Source organism: Ovis aries, chromosome 3 (assembly GCF_016772045.2).
Source record: "Ovis aries strain OAR_USU_Benz2616 breed Rambouillet chromosome 3, ARS-UI_Ramb_v3.0, whole genome shotgun sequence".
NCBI lineage: Eukaryota > Metazoa > Chordata > Mammalia > Artiodactyla > Bovidae > Ovis > Ovis aries.
The window spans coordinates 209,629,021-209,649,357 of record NC_056056.1 but is presented as its reverse complement, the minus strand read 5'-3'; the positions used below and the strand labels follow the sequence as shown (position 1 = coordinate 209,649,357).

Here is a 20,337-nt window from a genome sequence, read left to right as displayed (position 1 = left end):
ACTCCAGTATTCTTGCCTGAGAATCCCCAAAGATAGAGGAGCCTGGAGGGCTACAGTCCCTGGGGTCTTAAAAGAGTTGGACACAACTGAGAGACTAAGCACAGCATGCTTGAACACCAAATCCTGCTGACCAATGACCCATGTTTCTCATTTATATGTTCTCATTCGTGTCCTGAAGTCTCATAACACTTCCAACTGCCTCCATCCTCCTCTTGTTGAAGTCCCATTCTCCCCCCCCCACAAAAAAACCCCTCATCACTGTATAATACTCACAATCTTCTCCTCCCGTGTAAAAGTCAACATCCCAGAATGCCTTTTTCATTTATAATGCCATAAGGAAGCCTCCAGAAATATACTATTCCCTTCCTTACCTGTACCTACCCTGCAGCTACCCTGGGGACCTAACCTAAGAAAGTCAGAGAACCCAATCTTAAAATCCTTTGGCCCTTAGAGAACCTGAGCCTATAGCCTATCACTTTTTCCTCTTCCTGAGCCCCAGAGAACCTGGGTGAGAACCAGTATCTCAGCACCACTTCCTTGGTGCCCTCACTCTAGACCCTAGAGTCAGATAACATCTTCCTCTACTCTCCTGTGCCTTTTTCACACAAGTCCAAGGCCCTTGCGGGTACAACAGGTTGAAGAGCAACCGGAACTTCCTCCTAGGAGAGGCCCTTCCTGACCAGAAGTGAGTGTGTCGCCCTTCTAATCTCACTTCCCTAGAGAAAGGGCCTGGCCAGATGACCCTCCCTCCTCTGGGAACCTCAGGACTGGAGAGCTGGCAAGGAGAGATGAATTCAGGAGAGGCAGACACTTGCTTAGGGAAATCAGCATCCCTATGCTTCCAAGCATCACTTTGCCAATAAAGGACAAAGGTCCATCTAGTCGAAACTATGGTTTTTCCAGTAGTCATGTATGGATATGAGAGCTGGAACATAAAGAAAGCTGAGCACGGAAGAATTGATGCTTTCAAATTGTGATGCTGGAGAAGACTCTTGAAAGTCTGTTGGACTGTAAGGAGATCAAACCAGTCAATCCTAAAGGAAATCAACCCTGAATACTCACTGGAAGGACTGATGCTGAAGCTGAAACTCCAATACTTTGGCCACCTGATGCAAAAAACTGACTGACAGGGAGAGACTCTGATTCTGGGAAACACTGAAGGCAGGAGGAGAAGGGGGCAGTAGAGGATGAGATGGTTGGATAACATCACCGACTCAATGGACATGAGTTTGCGCAAACTCCAGGAGACAGTGAAGGACAAGGAAGCCTGGTGCTGCCATCCACAGGGTCGTGAAGGATCAGACACAACTAAGCGACTGAACAACAACAAAGGCTTCCAAGCAGAACACCCGTGACAGCTCTCTCCCCAAGCTCCTGCCTGACTTCACTCCCTAGGCCACCCTTTCAGCACATCCACTCTGGCACACAGGCTATTTCCCCCATTCTGCAAGGCTGCCTAGTCTTCCCATTCAATTATCTTGTCTTCAAGGTTGGGCCCCATTCATTTGTGCAAATCCTCCCCCATGCTTATTCCGAGGACTAAGAGCAAACCCTGCCCTCCTCACTTGGGGGACAGGAGGCAGCTCTTTCATTAAGGTACCATCTACCTCCTTTCAGGAAGTTCTTACTAACCTACAGAGCTGCCAGAGCATTATTATGCCCTCCTCTCCCCCCATTTCTTTAGGGGATCCAGCCTGCCTCTGGGCCTCAAATTTCATTCTGTAATGTCTACATCTTCCCATATATACATCTTCTTCCCATATATACACCAAGTTACCACAAAGATTCATAAACCAGGAGAAGAGTTTTGTAACTGGATAGTCACAGCTTGTCTGTGGAGACACACATGGTCCCTTTTGTCCACCACAGCCCTTTACACCCTCTGCCGGTTGTACCCACTTACCACTTGGCTCCTCTTACTCCCCACCTCTTCTTGATACCACCACAAGGGTAGGTCAAAGGCTCTTCTTCTCTCCTTGACTTCCAGGGGGCTAGAATGTTCATGACACTGTTGTGGTCCTTCTGCCTCTGTGCTCCCCCTCCCTACCCTGGCCCCAGGCTCCCCTCCCAGATAAATTATAAATAAACCACTAGCGAGATTGGCCCACAGAGACTAAGGGTGGGATATCTCCTGATTAATGCACCCAAGGGGACAGCCTCTCTAGCCTGTTACCTTAGTGTTCTGCTTCCCTCCCTGTGGTACAGAAGAACCTAGAATAAGAGTGGGTTGTCCACGGAGTTTTCAGCACATACTCTGTAGTTCTCTCTCCATCTCTGTTCTGTGAGTCCCAGAAACTCTGTCCGCTAGACATTTAAGAGTGTTCCTGCTCTGTCAGAAAAGGGGGTTTGGGAAAGCAACACAGAAAAGCCACAGGGACAGTGCAGGCCGATGGCTAGGCAGGATGGAGGTGGTACAGGGCTGGGGGGCACCACCGCACATGTGTCCTGAGGAGCCAACTCCGTCTTGCTCCTCCGGTGTGGCTGCAAGGTGGCACAGCTCCCCTGGTCGGACCCCTACCTGAGCTACAGTCCAGCCAGAACTCAGGCCTCCTCACCGCAGGCCTGGACTCAGCCACCCTTGTAGCTCACAAGCTGTTTAGGGACCCAGGTGTCCAGGCTTCAGATCCAGCTAGCTCTAGTCTGCCCCCGGGGCCTCTTCAAACAGCTGTCACGGATGAGCCTCTCCAGCCAGTCACTCTTGCCAGGCCTCAGGTCTGGCTCCAGGGCTCACCCCACCCTCCCCAGCTCCTTCCCTCCCTCTTCCTTCCTTTCCTTCCCCCTCCCCCCCTCCCCAGAGCTTCACCTACTCAGGACAGCCCCACCCAGCTGTGCTGGGCACATCCCATAATAATCCTTCTTGCTAGCCCCCACCCCCCCAAAAAAAGAGAGAGGCGGCCATCCCATAATAGCCACCCACAAGAGACATTCCGCGGTGACCGCCCCCTCCCTGCAGAGCTGCCGGGAGCAGCCATCCCATAATAGCTGGCCGCCTGTTTTACTGGTTACGGCTGTGGAGGGAGCTGGAGAGGAAATGGAGGGGAGAGGGAAGGAGAGGAGGATCAAGGGCCCCCACTTTGTGGAAGGGAGTGACAAGGGGAAGGAGAGTGACCCAAGGGGATGGGGAGCCAAAGGGACATGGACAGGTGGGAGGTGTGGCCCACTGGCCACCACAACCCTGCTTTGGGACCTTCTCCGCATCCTCAGGGGGTTCGTTTCCCCCTCAGCACCCGGAGGTGGCTGCTAGTTAAGGAAGATGCCTAGGATGGGTTGAGGTGCTCAAACAGCCAGAGTGTGGGGGGTGGACTTCAGGTGTTCTCCTTGGGCCATGTGCGGAAGAAGGCAGACTTTAGTGAGGATGGCAAGAAAGTAAAGGGTGGGGGGGTCGGAGAAGCTCTCCTCAGGCCCTCCCCATTCTGCACCACCATCCCATAATAATCCCCCGGCCCCACTCCCCCTCCCACACACGACATCCCATAATATCTTCTGGAGACGCAGTCCCCGCAGTAGGTACAAAGAGCTATCCCATAATATGCTCCCCCACCCCCACTCGCCACCCCCCCCAACTTGGCCCCCCCCTCAGTCACATGCAGCCGGTGCCATCCCCCGCTGCTCCCCCCTCTGGCCACCGAAGGCCTTGCCAGCCCATAATACTCTTGCCTCTGGTCGCAGGAGGCCTCCAGCCCATAATATTCCCTTCCACCACCACCCCCCCCTTCCCGCCCCGCACCCCTTCCTCCCGCCTCCAGTTGGAGCCGGGCCTCACCAGCCCATAATATTCCCCAGTCTCCTAAGGCTGCTCCAGCCCATAATACTCTCCCTGTCTCCTAAGGCCTCTCCATCCCATAATACTGCCAGACGCCTGACCTGTGGGCCAAACCCCAGCCCGTTCCACACATCGAGGCTGTGTCAGCGCCGCCGGTCTCCCTCCCTGTCCCTCCCTCCTCCCGCCTCGGCGCTCTCCCTCCCAGGCTGTCTCCCTTCCGCCCTCCTGCCCTGGGCCCCTCTCCCGGCCCCACCCGGGCCTGCCCGGGCCCTCACTTCCCCTCCAGCCTCCTCTTTTGCCCTTTCTTCTCTGCTTGGTTCTTCCCATGCCCCCTCTCCTCTCCATTCGGGCACTTTCCCACCCACTTCTCTGTCTGTGGGATGGACAAGGGGCCAGTGAGGAGAGAGTGCCCCCAGAGGGCGACAGGCCAGTCACTGCCCCTGCCTCCTCCTTGACCAAGCACCGTGAAAGCTGGCCCCGCCTGCCTTGCTCACCCATCCCTGGCCCTGGTTCTGATTGCTGGCAGAGCTCCATCTGGGCGAGGATTCACCTGGAACCCTTGCTGTCTTCCAGAAACTCTCCCCTTGGGCATCACAAGCCGACTTCACCAACGGCCTGTTCTCCCCAGACCCTGGTTGGAAAGAGAGCTCCCCCTTAAGGGATGGATGTCTCTCAGGTGCCTTTCAAAGGTGACCTCATTAACCTTCACTAGAACCCAATAAGTAGATGCTATGATCCCCATTTCATGGGGGAAACAGAGGTTCAGAGAGGTTAAACAACTTCCAAGGTCACACTGCCAAGAAGTGACAGAGCCAAAATTAGTACCCAGGTTTGTTTGATGGCAAAGTTCTGAGAGCCTTTGGGATTCTCCAAGCCCCTGGGAGAAACTTTCCCCTTCAGTGTTTTCAGTTCTCCTGTGGAAGAGACAGCATGGTGACAGTTCCCCAGCCTCCCCGGGGTCCAGGGTCTCCTGAAAGAAGGGTGAAGGAAGGCTCTGTGGGAGGTTAACCTCCCCCTCCACTTTTCTTCAGGGGACTCCAGGTGGCAACCCTACAGGGATTTCCCTCAAGATGCTCCACGGCTAACAAGCATGTCTCCTTGTTCTCCTGAATTTATCTCAAGACCAGTGATTGTTCCTCTTCCTCCAGCTTCTCTCACCACATGGACAGACCATTCTACAGAGAATATGGACCTTGAGGAGAACCAAGGAGTGATGTCCTCTTTGGTTTAGTTGGTGGACAATCAGGAGTGCTGTCTTGGAGATGTTGGGCACATCCCAGGTGGGGGAGGGGAGTGCATGAAGGCTGAGGTGTCCAGCTTTGGGTGCTGTCCTTGAGCCACGCCCTTCCAAACCCTTGATGGGGTATGTTTTAGGGCCCAACACCATTGGAACCATGAATGAGCTCTGTTCTCAGCGCTCACTCAGCCACAGTGGGTTCTGCACTGGGGTGGAGGCACGTGGAGAGGGAAGGGGCTGTTGTGTTGTAGGGTGAGTGAGTTAGGAGCCCCCAGAGGAGGAACTCCACTGAGTGGAGGGACAGATGACACAGTGGACTCAAGGTGAGAGAGTGGAGGCCTACATGAGGAGAGAAGGAGAGGAAAGGACGCCAAGGAGTGGTGGGTGGAAGGGAACCAGGGATGAGACAGTGGGCTGTAAAGGAAGGGGAGATAAAGTAGGGTGTTCTGTGAAGAGTAGAGGAGCTTAGGAGTCTCAGAGACACCGTCCCACTTCCTGGTTGTGTGACCTTAGGACCTCAGCTCCTCCAGGATGTTTCATCTGTAAAGTGGGGGTAATCGTTATTCCTAATTCAGAGGGTTATTGTAATAATTAAATAAAACAATGCATTTTGAGCACAAAACTAAGGTCTTGGCATGAAGTGAAGTGAAAGTCACTCAGTCGTGTCTGACTTTTTGTGACCCCATGGACTATACTAGAGTCCATGGAATTCTCCAGGCCAGAATACTGGCGTGGGTAGACTTTCCCTTCTCCAGGGGATCTTCCAGACGCAGGGATCGATCGTAGGTCTCCCGCATTGTGGGCGAATTCTTACCAGCTGAGCCATGGGGAAGCCCAATTGCATAGAAAGTATTTTTACAATGTGTTCACACACTTCTCCCTGTGTCTGAGATTTTCTCATTTTCCTCCTTTGGGTTTTCCTAACCCCCCAAAAGATAAACTTCTGGACGCAGGGTGGTCTCTGGATTTCCCACATGTAGCTGCCATTATGTTGGCCACCCAGTCATTGGGGGATCCTGTGAAAATAGCAGTGGCTGCAGACTTCCTTAAACTTCCTGTTTGTATCAGCTTCTGCTCATTCCTCCTCTGCCTGCAACATCTCCTGAATCTAATCTCTGCACTGTGCAGCATATGGGATCTTAGTTCCCCAACTAGGGATCAAACCAGAGCCCCCTGCGTTGGAAGCGCGGAGTCTTAACCACTGGGCCGCCAGGGAAGTCCTCCTGAATCTATTGGTGCCTCTCTGTTCTCATGGAAACCCTGTGGATACATCGAGTGTGGGGAAACAGTCCACTGGAGCTTAAACGATGGAGAGTCCACACTGGAGAAAACTCACTTCCATCTGCCTCCGCAACTCACACCTCCTGGATCAACCCCCTCACCTGTCTTTCTCCTTAGACTCCTCCTCACCTCATTTCCCTGTAGTTTATCCCACACAGTGTGTCAGGGTGGGCTGAGCCTCCCTCAAGAACCTCCCTCAAGAACCTCCAGGGACTGTCTAGTGCCCAATAAATTAATGGCCAGTGCCTTCCCCTGCATTCTTCCATCTTCCATCTTGAATAATAACTATCCTTGACTTGTTCTTTGGTCCGTGCTAGATAGTAAACTACAGCAAGGTTCTACTGTTCATTTTGTTGTTGGGTCACTAAGTCACGTCCAACTCTTAGGCTCTTCTGTTCATGGGATTCTCCAGGCAAAAATACTGGAGTGTGGAGAAGGAAATGGCAACCCATTCCAGTATTCTCGCCTGGAGAATCCCATGGACAGAGGAGCCTGGCAGGCTACAGTCCATGGGATCGAATAAAAAAAAAAAGAATACTGGAGTGGGTTGCCATTTCCTCCTTCAGGGGATCTTCCTGACCCGGGGATCAAACTTATATCTTCTGTATTGGTCAGGGGGATTCTTTACCACTGAGCCATGGGAAAGCCCAATTATTCACTACAGCAGTAATTAACACAACATTGTAATTCAACTATACTTCAATAAAAAATAAATTTAAAAAAAGGAAAATGATTCAACTGTTCATCATTTCAAGAAATATTTATTAGGAACTTCTTTGGTGCAAGACACTGTTCTGTATGCTGGGGATACACCAGAGAACCAAAGATCCTTCCCCTCGGGGAGCTTACATTCTACTTGGGCCGGGGTGGGGGCAGTGAAGGGGAGACAGACAATAAACTATAGAAGTTATAATTAATAAATAAGTAAATTGTATAGTAAGTTAGAAGATACTTGCTATGTGAGCTTTAATTGCTTTGGAATTCATCTACTTATCTGCATATAAAAATACTCAAATAGAGAACTCCCTCGCAGTGCAGTGGTTAGTTCTCCATGCTTTCGCTACCGAGGACATGGGTTCAGTCCCTGGTCGGGGAACTAAGATCCTGTAAGCCATGCAATGTGGCCAAAGGAAACAAACTCAAATAATTTTTTAAAACTGTTGGTTTCAGTTTGGATAGGGCAAAATGCTGAGACTTTGGATGATGATGACATTTGGTGCCCCCAGAGCTGGAAGGGCTGAACCCTAAGGACGGAGCAATGGATGGAGCAGGTGCTAACCTGCTAACCACCAGGCCTCGTCTAGAGCAGCAGAATGCTGCTAACCTCAGACCAGACGAAGGAAAGCTCCGCTTCACGGCTCTCAAGGAGGATGCTGGGTCAGTTCTCCGGTTTGGCCACCAGGGGTCATTTTACCCTTGTAAATCACTATCTGGAGGACTCAGGTAAAGACACAAAAGGCTTAGTACGAACTAAAACACCCAGTGACACAGCCTGGGAAACTCTGACAGTCACGCACAGACACACACACACATACACACACACAGAAACATACAGCATTGAGAGACAGAAATGCATGCAGGACATGAGCATGTCACCAACTCCCTTGCTAATTTCACTAATAATGACACGGTCTTAGAATGACATGGGGCTTCCCTGGTGGCTCAGAGGTTAAAGCGTCTGCCTGCAGTGCAGGAGACCTGGGTTTGATCCCTGGGTCGGGAAGAACCCCTGGCGAAGGAAATAGCAACTCACTCCAGTATTTTTGCTTGGAGAATCCCATGGATGGAGGAGCCTGGTGGGCTACAGTCCACGGGGGTCCCAAAGAGTTGGACACAACTGAGCGACTTCACCTAGGATGACATAGTGCCAGCCCAGACTCCATTCAAGAAGGAAACAAACAGTAGGTGGCCGGTAAATCAGACTTCTATTTCCTTACTTCCAGCCTGCTAAGAGCAGTCACCCTGTTCCTGCCCTCCTGTCCATCATTCATCGGATTTACTTCCGTGTAAACTTCTTGCCTGCTCTTGTTCTGTTCCCTTTTCCCTGCCCAGAGAAAATCCCACCCCCGCCTCCTCCTCAGTATTTGTGCAGCTACTTCCGCCCCCACCTCCCGCTGCAGCTCCAGGATCCCCAGATAGTGCTCCACTGGGGTAGAGCACCTACTCGCCTTGCCCCCAACCTCACCCCCAGGAGCTGGAAGCCTTACAGACTACAACTGGCAATTGACTTGAACACTGCTCTTTCCCTGGCATTAATAAAAACAATGTATATAATAGCCTGGGAAGAAATTACACAAACTCTAATACTTCAGTACAGGTATGGTTCTAAAGCATGATCTGGGGATGGATTCTTTGAGAAAGTCTGTGGTGCTGGAGAAGACTCTTGAGGGTCCCTTGGACTGCAAGGAGATCCAACCAGTCCATTCTGAAGGAGATCAACCCTGGGATTTCTTTGGAAGGAATAATGCTAAAGCTGAAGCTCCAGTACTTTGGCCACCTCATGCGAAGAGTTGACTCATTGGAAAAGACTCTGATGCTGGGAGGGATTGGGGGCAGGAGAAGGGGACGACCGAGGATGAGATGGCTGGATGGCATCACGGATTCAATGGACGTGAGTCTGAGTGAACTCCGGGAGATGGTGATGGACAAGGAGGCCTGGCGTGCTGCAATTCATGGGGTTGCAAAGAGTCAGACATGACTGAGCGACTGAACTGAACTGAACTACAAACTATTTTCATAATAATACTACTAAGCTGTTATTTGTCCTTTTCACTCATTCTCTCACAAGGAGATGAAATTTCCCAGAGGCTTCGTAACACTGTTGCTCTCACGGCTATTGGAATGTGTGCTTGCGAATTTCTGCTTTTAAAGTTATTCATTTTTATTTCTAGTATGGTTAAGTATCAAAAAAACACAGTATAAGCAAAAGTTCTTTGGAATGCTCCATGTTTAAGAATGTAAAATGGTCTGAGACCAACAAGTCTGAGAACTGTTACTTTAGAACAAGAATGTTCTCCTTATTGTATTATAGGTGAAGCAGCAGATGGGGAGCCAAGTGGAGTGGGAAGAACTGAGGACCTAGAATGGAAGAGATTTTGAAGGGGGAAAGCAGGACCTAGAAAGGGGAATAGGGACCAAGAACTTGGAGGGAAAACTCCTCTAACTCAATTTTGCCCTGCCCCCAACTATCCATGCTGGGTGTCAGGTCTAAATTGTTTCAAGTCACTAGACAAGAAGGAAACCAATTCAGTGAGCATCCAATAGGCTTTTGTGTTATTAATATTATGCCTCAGTGCTGGGCAGGCGCAGCCTCCTGATTCCCTAAGTCTGCTGTGGTGGGTCTAAAGGCAGGACACCCATCTTCTGCTCCATCTACCAGCTGTGGGCCGCGTTTCCTGCCCGCCAAGGGCATTTCATCCAGTCTCTTGCCTCTACATGGGCAGGTTCACAGCAACACTTTCTAGGGGCTGGAGAAGGGGTCCTCCCCAGCTCACCATCACCCCCAGTTAAAGACATTTTCAGCGGCGCTCTTCCTTCTGCGCTCCCCTGGGCGCCACACTTAGTTTTCTTCTGCATCCGCGAGCGGGAGCTGCCACTCCTAAATCCCAGCGCCCACCCTTCCGGCCCCCGGTGCACACCCCAGCGTGTCTGAGAGTGCTAGAGGCGCGGGGCGGGGGTGGGGGGGAAGAGCGCGGACCGTGCTCTGGCACGAACGACTGTGGGTTCAGAAGGACGAATCCTCGTGGGACGGGGTGAAGGATGACCGGGGATAGGAGGGCTGGAGCTGCCCCTGGCTGGCTGTGGTCAGAGCAGAGGCGTGGGCAGTCTCGGTAAGCGGTTCGGCGAGCGCCTCCTGAGCCCCTTTGGCGGCCAAGGTCTTGCCCCGGAGCGGGGCGCTCAGGCCGCGCAGGGTGTTGCGGAAGCCCTCGGCGCTGAAGTAGTACACGAGCGGGTCGAGCACGCAGTTGGCACCGGCCAGCAGCACCATGACCATCAGCACCCGGCGCACCTTCTTGCGCGCTTCGGGGCTGGCGGGCACCACCTCACCGCGTAGCAGCCCGTACACGGCCAGCGTGGCGTTGTAGGGCACGAAGCACAGCAGGAAGATGACCAGGCTCGCCAGCAGGAGGCGCACCGTCTTCCGCCGCCGCTGGCTCCGCGTGGCGTCGGGCCGCGCCAGGGTCCAGAAGACGCGGCCCGACGAGTAGACCACGGCCGCCAGGGGCAGCAGGAAGCCCAACGCCTCGGCCAGCAGCAAGAGCGGCAGTAGGCTGCCCTTCCACAGCTCGTCGCTGAAGCTCTCGAAGCACAGGAACACGTCGCGGCCGTCTCTGGAGCAGGACGAGGGCTGGTGCGCCAGGATGGTGGGCACGGCGAACACCAGGATGAGTGCCCACACGCCCAAGCAGAGCAGCCGCGCCACGCGGGGCCGCCGCAGGTGGCGCAGCCGCAGCGGGTGCACGATGGCGGCGTAGCGGTCCACGTTGATGAGCGTCAGGAAGATGCAGCTGCCGTACATGTTCATCTGGAAGACGGCGCCCGCCAGCTGGCACAGAAAGTCCGGGAAGGGCCAGTAGTGCCGCGCGTAGTAGGACAGGCGCAAGGGCAGCGAGAGGGTGAAAAGCAGGTCGCTGGCCGCCAGGTTGCACATGTATACGCTCACCACCGAGTGCACGCGCAGCGCGCGCAGGAATACCCAGAGGGCCAGCGCGTTGAGGGGGAGCCCGGCCGCCAGCACCACGCTGTAGACCACCAGATGCAAATGATGGGTGGGCTGGTAGTCCGGGCACTCGTTGACCGAGGAGTTGGCTTGCATCGTACTACTGTGCGCCGAGGAGCTAAGCTGGGGGCATCAGGGGGCGCACCCACGTCCTAGCATCTCCAGTCTCCGGGGCCAGGGCCTGGGGGCTGCACAGAGAGCCCCAGAGCAAACGGAGGTTCAGCATGGGCGTGTGTGTTGTGGTTGCAAGGCAGCCGGCTTGGGGGAAGGTGGGGAGCAGTGGGATGCCTTTGGTCACAGCCTCATCGGCAGTGGAGACCTGAAACAGGAGGGAAGCCAGAAGTCAAGATACTGCAAGGAAGGGCTGAAGACACAAATGTTATGGAGCTGAACTCCCTAGCCTCTTGAGACCTTTTTCAGCCTCAGATCTTTCCCCTACCTTCCTTCTGTGTCCAGAACAGCTTTCTGCACCCGGCTCCATGGCACAGTGTTAAATGCACAGGCTCTGGAGTCAGACTTGCCTACGAGTAAATCTGTGCCTTTGTCCTGGTGTGCCTTCGCCATTTCCCTGGTGGTCCAGTGGCTAAGACTCAGAGCTCCCAATGCAGGGTTCAATCCCTGGTGAGGGAACTAGAGCCTATATGCTGCAACCAAGAGTTTGCATGCCGCAACTAAGACCCTGCACAGCCAAATAAATAAATATTTTTTTAAAGGAAAGAAAACTGACTTAATATCTCTACCCCTCACTTTCCTTACCTGGAAAACAAGAAAGAAAGGAGAAGGGTTCCTACTTCACAAGGTCATTAGACTCAACGAGTCGATATATATGAAATGCTTTGGTTACTGTTATCTGCTAATATCTCTCCCTTTCTTCCTTTCTTCTACAAATGCTTCCTGGGACTTTAGAAGGTTTTAGGCATGTTCACAGCAGTGAACAAAACAAAGGCCTTGCCCCCACCTATTTTCCAATCCACTGAAAGGAAACAGATGATAAAGTATTGGTAAATAGATATTGGCCTCCTTGGGTGGATGGCTCAAGGGTAAAGAATCTACCTGCAATGCAGGAACCACAGCAGATATGGTTCAATTACTGGGTCCAGAGGATCCCCTAGAGAAGGTAATGGCAACCCACTCCAGTATTCTTGCCTGGAAAATCCCATGGACAGAGGAGCCTGGCAGGCTACAGTCCACAGCATCGCAAAGTTGGACATGACTAAATGACTTAGCACACACACACGCACACCAATAGCTCTTATGGCAGGTGGTGAGAAGAACTGTGGAGCCCCTCCCCTGGCACCAGCCTGTTCTGCTTGCTCCCCACTATCTGAAGAATAAAGTTCAAACTCCCAAGTACAGGATGAAATCCCAGCCTCATCTCTGCTGTTGCTCCTGTGTGGGCTGGCTTTGTGGTCAGAGTGACCCGGTCCAGCTGGATGGTTCGGCCTTGCTCACTCTCAGTTTCTTCATTTGTAAAATGGGGACAGTAATAGAATGGGGGTCCCATAGGCTGATGGCACACCTCAGCACAGTGCTGCCAGGTGGGGGAAGGCCTTGTGGGTTGAACTTCTCTGGGTGCTTCCCTACAGAGTCTGACTCGGATGTTTCCTAGTAAGGGTTCTATGATGGGGGGAGATGGTGGTTTGGTCCTAAGGGCTTAAAGGGGGCGCTTAGCCCAGAGAAGGTGGCAGTGAGGCCAGGAAGTACTGTGGGCTCTGATAAGACTGCCGGAAAGGGCAGACCACAGCCGCTGCCATCCTCAGGCAAAAGCTGGCAGATGAAGGGTATGGCCAGAGGTAGCGGAGTCAGAAGACAAGACTTGGTCTCAAGTCCTTCCTTAATGCCAGAAGGCCACAGAAGCGACCCCTCCATTGTGATCCCCACATGCTGTCTATTTTGTATGTATTGTAAAATATACAGAACTTTAAAAATTTACCATTGTAACCATCTTTAAGAGTACAATTCAGTGACATTAAGTACAATCGCAGCATGGTGTAACCATTGCCACTATTTCTGAAACTTTTTTATCATCCCAAACAACAACTTAAGCAATAAACTACTCATCCCCTTTCCCTCCCTCTCCTGGCAACCTCTATTCTACTTTCTGTCCGTGTAAATTTGCCTATTCTAGATCCCTCCTCTGAGTTGAAATGTAGAATTTCCGTCCTTTTGTGTCTGGGTTATTTCACTTAGCTTAAAGTTTTCAAGGTCCCTCCATGTTATAGACTGTATCAGAGTTACAGTCTTTTATGGCTGAATAATATTTTCCTGAGCTTCCCAGGTGGGTCAGTGGTACAGAACCTGCCTGCCAATGCAGGAGATGCAGGTTTGACTCCTGAGTTGGGAAGATCCCCTCCCTGGATGAGGAAATGGCAACCCACTCCAGTATTCTTGCCTGGAAAATCCCATGGACCAGGGAGCCTGGTGGGCTATAGTCCATGGGGTCTCAAAGAGTCGGACACAATTAAACAACTAAACAACAAAAACAAATATTTTCCCATATAAACACCACACTTTGTTCATCTGTTCATTTGTTGATGGTGACTTGGGTTTTCCCATCTTTTGGATATTGTGGGTAATGTAATGAACATGTGTGGCCATGTGCCGACTTAGGGATCTAAAGGAAAGAAGTTATCTGAAGACCCTGAGCCATTATCCCAAAATACTGAACCTACTCCTTTCAGTAAGAACCACTTAAATCCTTACATGGAACAAAGTTGTAAACCTAATTGTCATATGTTTTCTAGTGTGTTTTTCGCTTGTTTGTTCTCCCTCCAACCAGCGGTTGTAGACTCCAGCAGTTTAAGACTTGTAAGAAACACAGCACAAGAATAAAGAAACATTTCCCCTACGAAATACCAATTTCATCAACGAAAGTAATGCTGGATGGGTCTTAAACGGGTGGAAAAGCAAGTAACACCAGTTCTCTTCCTAAAGTGTGCCCAACTCCCATGATCCTTTGCTCCAGTCATGCCAAACTAGTGATAACTCTGCAAATACTTGACATCTCGCGTGCTGTCTCTTCAACCTGGATTGCCCTTTCTCCCCTTCTCTGACTGGTAAACTCAGTCACTTCTCAGGGCCCCATGATGCCTTTCCTGACTCCCGCCCTCCCACCAAACAGGCATAGTCCCCTCTTTGGTGTCTCCCCAGCACTTTGGATGCAGGTCAGCTCTTCCTACTCAGGCTGTCATGAGCTGCTCTTGGTCTGCTCCTCCTACTCACCCATGAACTCCTAGAGGGAGGGCCAGTGGACTGTGACTTACTCATCTTTGTAGCCCCAGCCCCTCCCTCTATAAATGTTGAGTCAAAAATAATAGCTGCCTCACTGATCGCTCACCATCTCCCTGGGTGCCTTCTAAGTGCAAGCTCTAATCCTCCCAGCAGCCCTTGGAGGTCAATGTTTCTCTTGATTTTTACTCAAAAGTGGTCAGTGAGCAGTGAAATCAGGACCCAAACCCAGGATGTCTCACCTCCAAAGTCCAAGCTGCCTCCAATAAGAATGGGTGGGTGGGTATGAGCTGGATGCTGCACCTAACTTTTATTGCTGCCTAGATGAAATCTATGCCCATAGGTGAATGCTTTTACTTCCTCCTTTGTCCAATAGAAATATGTACTGTTTAATAACCCACTTCCTTCTTTCTCCCGCTTCAAACACTGGCAGCACAGACTCATCTCACACACAGATATGCCTCCTGATGATCTCCCCTTACCTACTGAAACGGTATTCTGCTTTCAGCTCCTCAGGTCATGTCCTGTGTATTCGTCCCATTTCCCCAACCAGATGATAAGGTCCTAGTCGCTCACGCTCAGTCGCTCAGTCGTGTCCGACTCTTTGCCACCCCATGGACTGTAGCCCACCAGGCTTCTCTGTCCATGGGATTCTCCAGGCAAGAATCATGGTCCTAGGGTGGGGATTAAACCTTTTACAGCTTTCTTCCCAAGCTCACTCACACTTCAGTCTTTCCACTTAGCAGGCCCTTGTGATAGTCACTGGCTGCCTGGCAGGAAATCTTCCCTCTGCCCCCCATGTCCATCCAGCCTGTAATCCTGTTATAATATTTCATGTATCATTCCAGCCTCTTCTTATCACATTCCTGACTATCTCTTCCGCATGTACAACTCAGTGAAAAGCATCTCCCTTTGGAGAGCTTTGCTTGGAAACTGCTTGTAATAAAACTTCTGTAACAGTTTACGGCTGCAATTTTTGTTGCTGTTTAGTCCCTAAGTCCTGTCTGGCTCTTTGCAATCCCATGGACTGTAGCCCGCCAGGCTCCTCTGTCCATGGGATTTCCCAGGCAAGAATGCTGGAGTGGGTTGCCATTTCCTCATCTAGGGAGGGGATCTTCCCAACACAGGGATCAAACCCAGAGCTCCAGTATCTCCTGTATTGCAGGCAGATTCTTTACCGCTGAGCCACCTGGGAAGCCCATAGCTACAATTATAATAACATTTTATTATTCTTAACCATTCTTTGGAGAATCAATAGCTCCTTACAACTAGGATGAATGAATGAGTGAATGGATAATTCTTTTCCAAGAATCCCAAATCTCTTAGCACTTCCCTCATGGCTCAGTGGTAAAGAGTCAGCCTGCAAAACACAGGAGACACTGGAGACCTGGGTTCGATCCCTAGGTCAGGAAGATCCCCTGGAGAAGTAAATGGCAGCTCCAGTATTCTTGCCTGGAGAATCTCATGGACAGAGGAGCCTGTTGGGCTACAGTCCATGGGGTGGCAGAGAGTTGAGCAGGATTGAGTGACTAAGCACACTGCACACAAGGCTCTCATCAACAACACTGCCATGTTAGTGAGACCAGAATGTTTAGCTGCACTAAAAGGTCGGAGAAGGCGATGGCATCCCACTCCAGTACTCTTGCCTGGAGAATCCTATGGACGGAGGAGCCTGGTAGGCTGCAGTCCATGAGGTCGCTAAGATTTGGACACGACTGAGAGACTTCACTTTCACTTTCATGCACTGGAGAAGGAAATGGCAACCCACTTCAGTGTTCTTGCTTGGAGAATCCCAGGGACGGGGGAGATGGTGGGCTGCCGTCTATGGGGTGGCACAGAGTCGGACACAACTGAAGTGACTTAGCCGCAGCAGCAGCACTAACAGGTGGAGTTAGGAATTCTTCAGAGATGCTCTCTCCTTCCTCCATTCCAAAGCCGAGAAGCCCTTGGGTTGATGTCTCAAAAACCCACCCCTCTCCAACAGACTCACACAGAATGGCCTAAGCTGAGCATTGAGAGCTGCCAGGCCCCTGCCCTGGTCCCCCACCCCATCTGCTTGCTTCCCTGGGACTCCCTGTCAGAGGAATTGAATGGGCACGGTGCCAGGCCAGATGGCAGAGATGGGAAAAACTGCCAAAAAGGAGGCAAACAGGAAATGGAAGGAGGGCTCTAGGTATGGGGAAGGGACAGCAAGGCCCTCTTCTCTGTCCTGCCATCAGCAAGAGGTCAGGTGGGGGGTGGGGGGCAAAGAAACAGCAGCAGCCCCAGAAGAGCAGAAACACCGGGACTTCATTTCACCAGGGAGAAGGGGAACCTGGAGGCCCACACAGACTCAGCAACCTCAGCATGCCCAGAGGTCACGTGAGCACACAGCTGCACTCACGTGCAAGGCCACAGGCAGGTAAGGGTGCACCAAGGGATGGGCACACAAGATTACTAGTAACATACAGATCAGTGTGTAACACGTGTGTGTGTGCACAGAACCTCAGACAGCCAAGCCAGGGGAGGAGGGCAGACTTTGGGACAGCATCCTTAGATGGACAGACAGACGGGCAGCTTCAGGAGTGCACACACACACATGCAGATGGCCACAAGCAGATCCCTGCCCCCAAGACACTGAGAGGCAAAGAGAGGCCTGGGGACTGCCCCTCCGGCATCCTGGCCCCCTCCACCCCATGCACAGACCAGAATATGTGCAGTCATTCTCCTCCTCACCTTCTCCGTCTCAGCTTGCCATGAGCACACCCAGGACCCAGATCCCTGTGTCCCTGGGGCCTCTGGGACCGGCCCCACTGCCCTCTGAGCTGGGCTGGGCACCACACTTTGCTGAGATAAGTCAGCGGGGCAGGGCTATTTTCTGCTCTGGCAGGAAGTGAGAATGGAGGATAAAAGTGGACAGAAGGCTAGATCATGATCTTTCCCTTCCTCTCCTCCACACAACTGGCCCGTGGCGTCCACCCTTCTGGCGCCTGACCAGGGATGCAGAGGGGAGCTGAACAGAAGGGAGGTGGGTGATTTGGGACACTGATGGGGGCAGGGAGGGAAGACAGAGTCCTCCAGCTTCCTTCTGTCTGCTACCCTCCCCATGGCTTCCTGTCCCCCTTCCCCCCTGCTCTCCCTACCTCTCCAAACATCCACCAAAGGCCTTGCTCTCATCACCTCTTCTCCTTTGGAATCTACACCCTTCAGAAATTTGGAAAGTGGGAATCTCCAGTCTCTTCATCCTTCTTGCCCCAGAGGACCAGCTCTAAATAGCTCTGGCCTACTTTCAGATTTGGGCAGTCAAAAGCCAATCAGCGTGTCTCCCCACCCCCACCACACACACTGTGCCGCCAGACCTGGGTAGCTAACTGAACCCACTTCCTCTCCTGCCGCACCCTGGTAGCCATGAGAAGATGCAATCTCTACCCACAGACACGTGTGATTATGCAGACTCTGAAGGCCTATATGTTCAGATTCCCCAGACGGATGGAAACTATACTGAGCGTCCAGCAGAAGGATGATGAAGTCTAAAGGCTTTAGGAAAGTCTCTGTCCCAGGGATGCTCTGGAACACAGATGAATCCTGCCCATCAGCTTGTCCTGGGTCTGGGGAGTCTGTGAAAGTGACTAATAGTCGCTCAGTCTTGTCTGACTCTTTGCGACCCCAGGGACTGTAGCCGGCCAGGCTCCTCAGTCCTTGGAAGTCTACAGGCAAGAATACTGGAGTGGGTAGCTGTTCCCTTCTCCAGGGGATCTTCCTGATTCAGGGATCGAACCTGGGTCTCCCACATTGCAGGCTGATTGGGGCAGTCTGTAAGGTGGAGATAGTACCAGGTCACCTGGTTGAGTGGATGGCCTCCTCCTGACCCAGGGGTCATGGTCTTCCCCTCCACGTGTCCTGTCTAACCTCCATCCTCCTTCCTCTCTGGTCCAGGCCTGCTCTGTTTTCTGTAGCCCAGATCCTGCTCCAGCCTCTCCCCACCCTTCCCCTCTTGGCCTCTCTTTCAGCTCTTCCAACATCATCCTGCATCTTTTCCCTTTCTCTATTCTCACCCCATCTCTCCTTTCTAGGAAAAGGCCAAAAGTTCAAAGATTAGTTGCCAGGTGAGTGGCTGTCACCTCCCCACCTGCATACATTTCTCCACCCTGCTGTCAAGAGCCGGAAAAACAGGAAACAAAGTCCCGATCACTCAGGACTCAAAGGGGATCAACTCTCGGCAGCCCTGTGCTCTTGGTGGTCCTTGCTTTGGGACTTGGCTGGGTCCCACAGACTCATAGAAACCTCAGGAAGCCTTTGGATTCATGGACCTGGCCCTGCCCTTGGGCAGCACTGAGTGTATGCGGTGTGGAGCCTCCGTGGTCCCTCCCCTGGGGCCTGGGCTTGGGAGGCTTCTGAGCTGCTGGGGTGCATGCTGAGGGCACCAGACAGGGACACAGCCGGGCTCTATGGTCTCTGGGTGGCCAGGAGGTGAAGCTCAAGGGTTGAAAATTTCTGCTTCTGTCTCAACACAACACTTGCCTCAGGTCCCCTTCGGCGACAACCTCAGATCACCCTGAAGGGACCAGAGATGCAACCTGATGGGAGGGCCCCTTCCCATCAGGGAGGCCCCCACAAACAGGGAACAGCCGCCCTCAGTGATGTGACACACAGGTGTCAGGGACTCCGCTTTGATTCCTGATCTGGGAAGATCCCATGTGCCTCATGGCAACTAAGCCCCTAAGCCGCAGCTACTGAAGCTCCACACACCTAGAGCCCATGCTCTGAAACAAGAAAAGCCACCACAATGAGAAGCCCATGCGCCACAACTAGAAAGTAGCCCCCACTCTCTGGAACTAGAGAAAAGCCCGTGTGTAGCAAAGAAAGCTCAGCACAAACAAAAATATATAAATAAATACATATTAAAACAAAAACAAAAGAAGGCCCTGCACACCCTCAAATATCACCCCCACCCTGACCCTGTGCCCAGTATCTGAAATTTTATCCACTGCATGACACTCCTGGACCACATTCTACCAGACCTGGCAGGACACTGGAGACGTCTGGCCCAAACGTCTTATAAAAAAAACGCCCTGGGTGAAGGCAGTGTCTCTCAGGCGCCTCTAAGACATTGGATTTGGCTGGGAAGGTCCCTATGAAGGCAGGTCTGTGCCTTGAACCCACTCTGGAGTTTAATCAGGTCAGGTCACTGTCACCAGCAGAGGCCTGGCTCTTGAGTGGGCGTTGAACATTGTCTTATCTGAGAATGGGAGAGGGTTGGAAACCATCCTCAGAGGGCCCTCTTTCCTCAGTGGCCCTGGGACCCAGAGTTCAGCATGAGAGTAGGTGAAAGGGAACACCCAGCCTCCAGACAGACGGGCCTAGGGGCTGGCTTCATGCTCTAGGGCACGTCCTCTGTTTGCGGTCTGCCTGCCTGAGGTCGTCCCTTTGAGCTCTTTATTCAAAAAGATTTCTCCAGGCCCAGGGCCCCCTCTCACCTCCACTCCCACCAACCTCCCTCAATTCTGAAGGAGGGGTGCTTTCCTTGTGCCCCTGTGAGGTTCAGTCCCATCTGTGAGGTCCCCTTACCTGTGCTCGTCGGTGTGGCTCACCGCTCTCCTGAGCTGGCTTCTGCCTGCTCTGGGCCAGGCCGGGCTGGTAGGGCCTGCTCCCGGCGGTGGGACACACCCACCTCAGCAGATCTCAGCAGATCCCGGCACTCTGCACACACCCGCACCCAACTCCAAGACAGCGGGCAGAGAGAGAGACAGAGGAGGAAGCCGTGACCTCAGTGCCTTCACAGTTTGGCCAGAGAAGAAACCCCAGCAGATAATGTCACTTAATGCAGCCCCAACCCTCACCCACTAATGCCCTCTCACCACCCATCCCTCTCACACCCTTTGTAGTTTCCGGGAAGCCTAGCTGTCACACCCAGTACTGCAGATTCCAAATTACTAACCCCCAGCCTCTTGCTGTCCTGCCAGTTCCCCCTGGCTGTCTGTCTCTTCTGGGTTCCAGCAGATGGTTTTGCTCTTGTCGCAGGTGGCTTATACCTCCCTCTGCGTGTTTGTGGGGGAGGGGGAGCAGGACTCAGATGACAACCCCTAGTCTTCATAGCCTGGGCTGAGCCCCCTGTCTTCCAGATCAGTA

General features: G+C 52.4%; 1 protein-coding gene across 7 annotated transcripts; it reads right to left on the bottom strand.

The window, feature by feature from the left end:
- Positions 1–7,022: 7,022 nt before the first annotated feature.
- On the bottom strand, positions 7,023–20,089 carry LPAR5 (lysophosphatidic acid receptor 5). Of its 7 annotated transcripts, none has more exons than XM_060414246.1 (3): positions 17,352–20,089; positions 14,712–14,903; positions 7,023–11,320 (listed from the first exon to the last, which is right to left on the bottom strand). In XM_060414246.1, the coding sequence occupies exon 3, from the start codon at positions 11,095–11,097 to the stop codon at positions 10,006–10,008; it is 1,092 nt and encodes a 363-aa protein (XP_060270229.1). In that variant the 5' UTR covers positions 11,098–11,320; positions 14,712–14,903; positions 17,352–20,089; the 3' UTR covers positions 7,023–10,005. The 7 variants fall into 7 exon arrangements, with proteins under 7 accessions (XP_060270229.1, XP_042104154.1, XP_014949463.2 ...); XM_042248220.2 differs by having other exon boundaries at positions 19,777–20,089; XM_015093977.4 differs by lacking the exon at positions 14,712–14,903.
- Positions 20,090–20,337: the final 248 nt, after the last annotated feature.

What these genes read in the sequence shown, in the direction of transcription:
- LPAR5 (XM_060414246.1), bottom strand. Translation starts at nt 11,097, where the DNA reads ATGCAAGCCAACTCCTCGGTCAACGAGTGCCCGGACTACCAGCCCACC.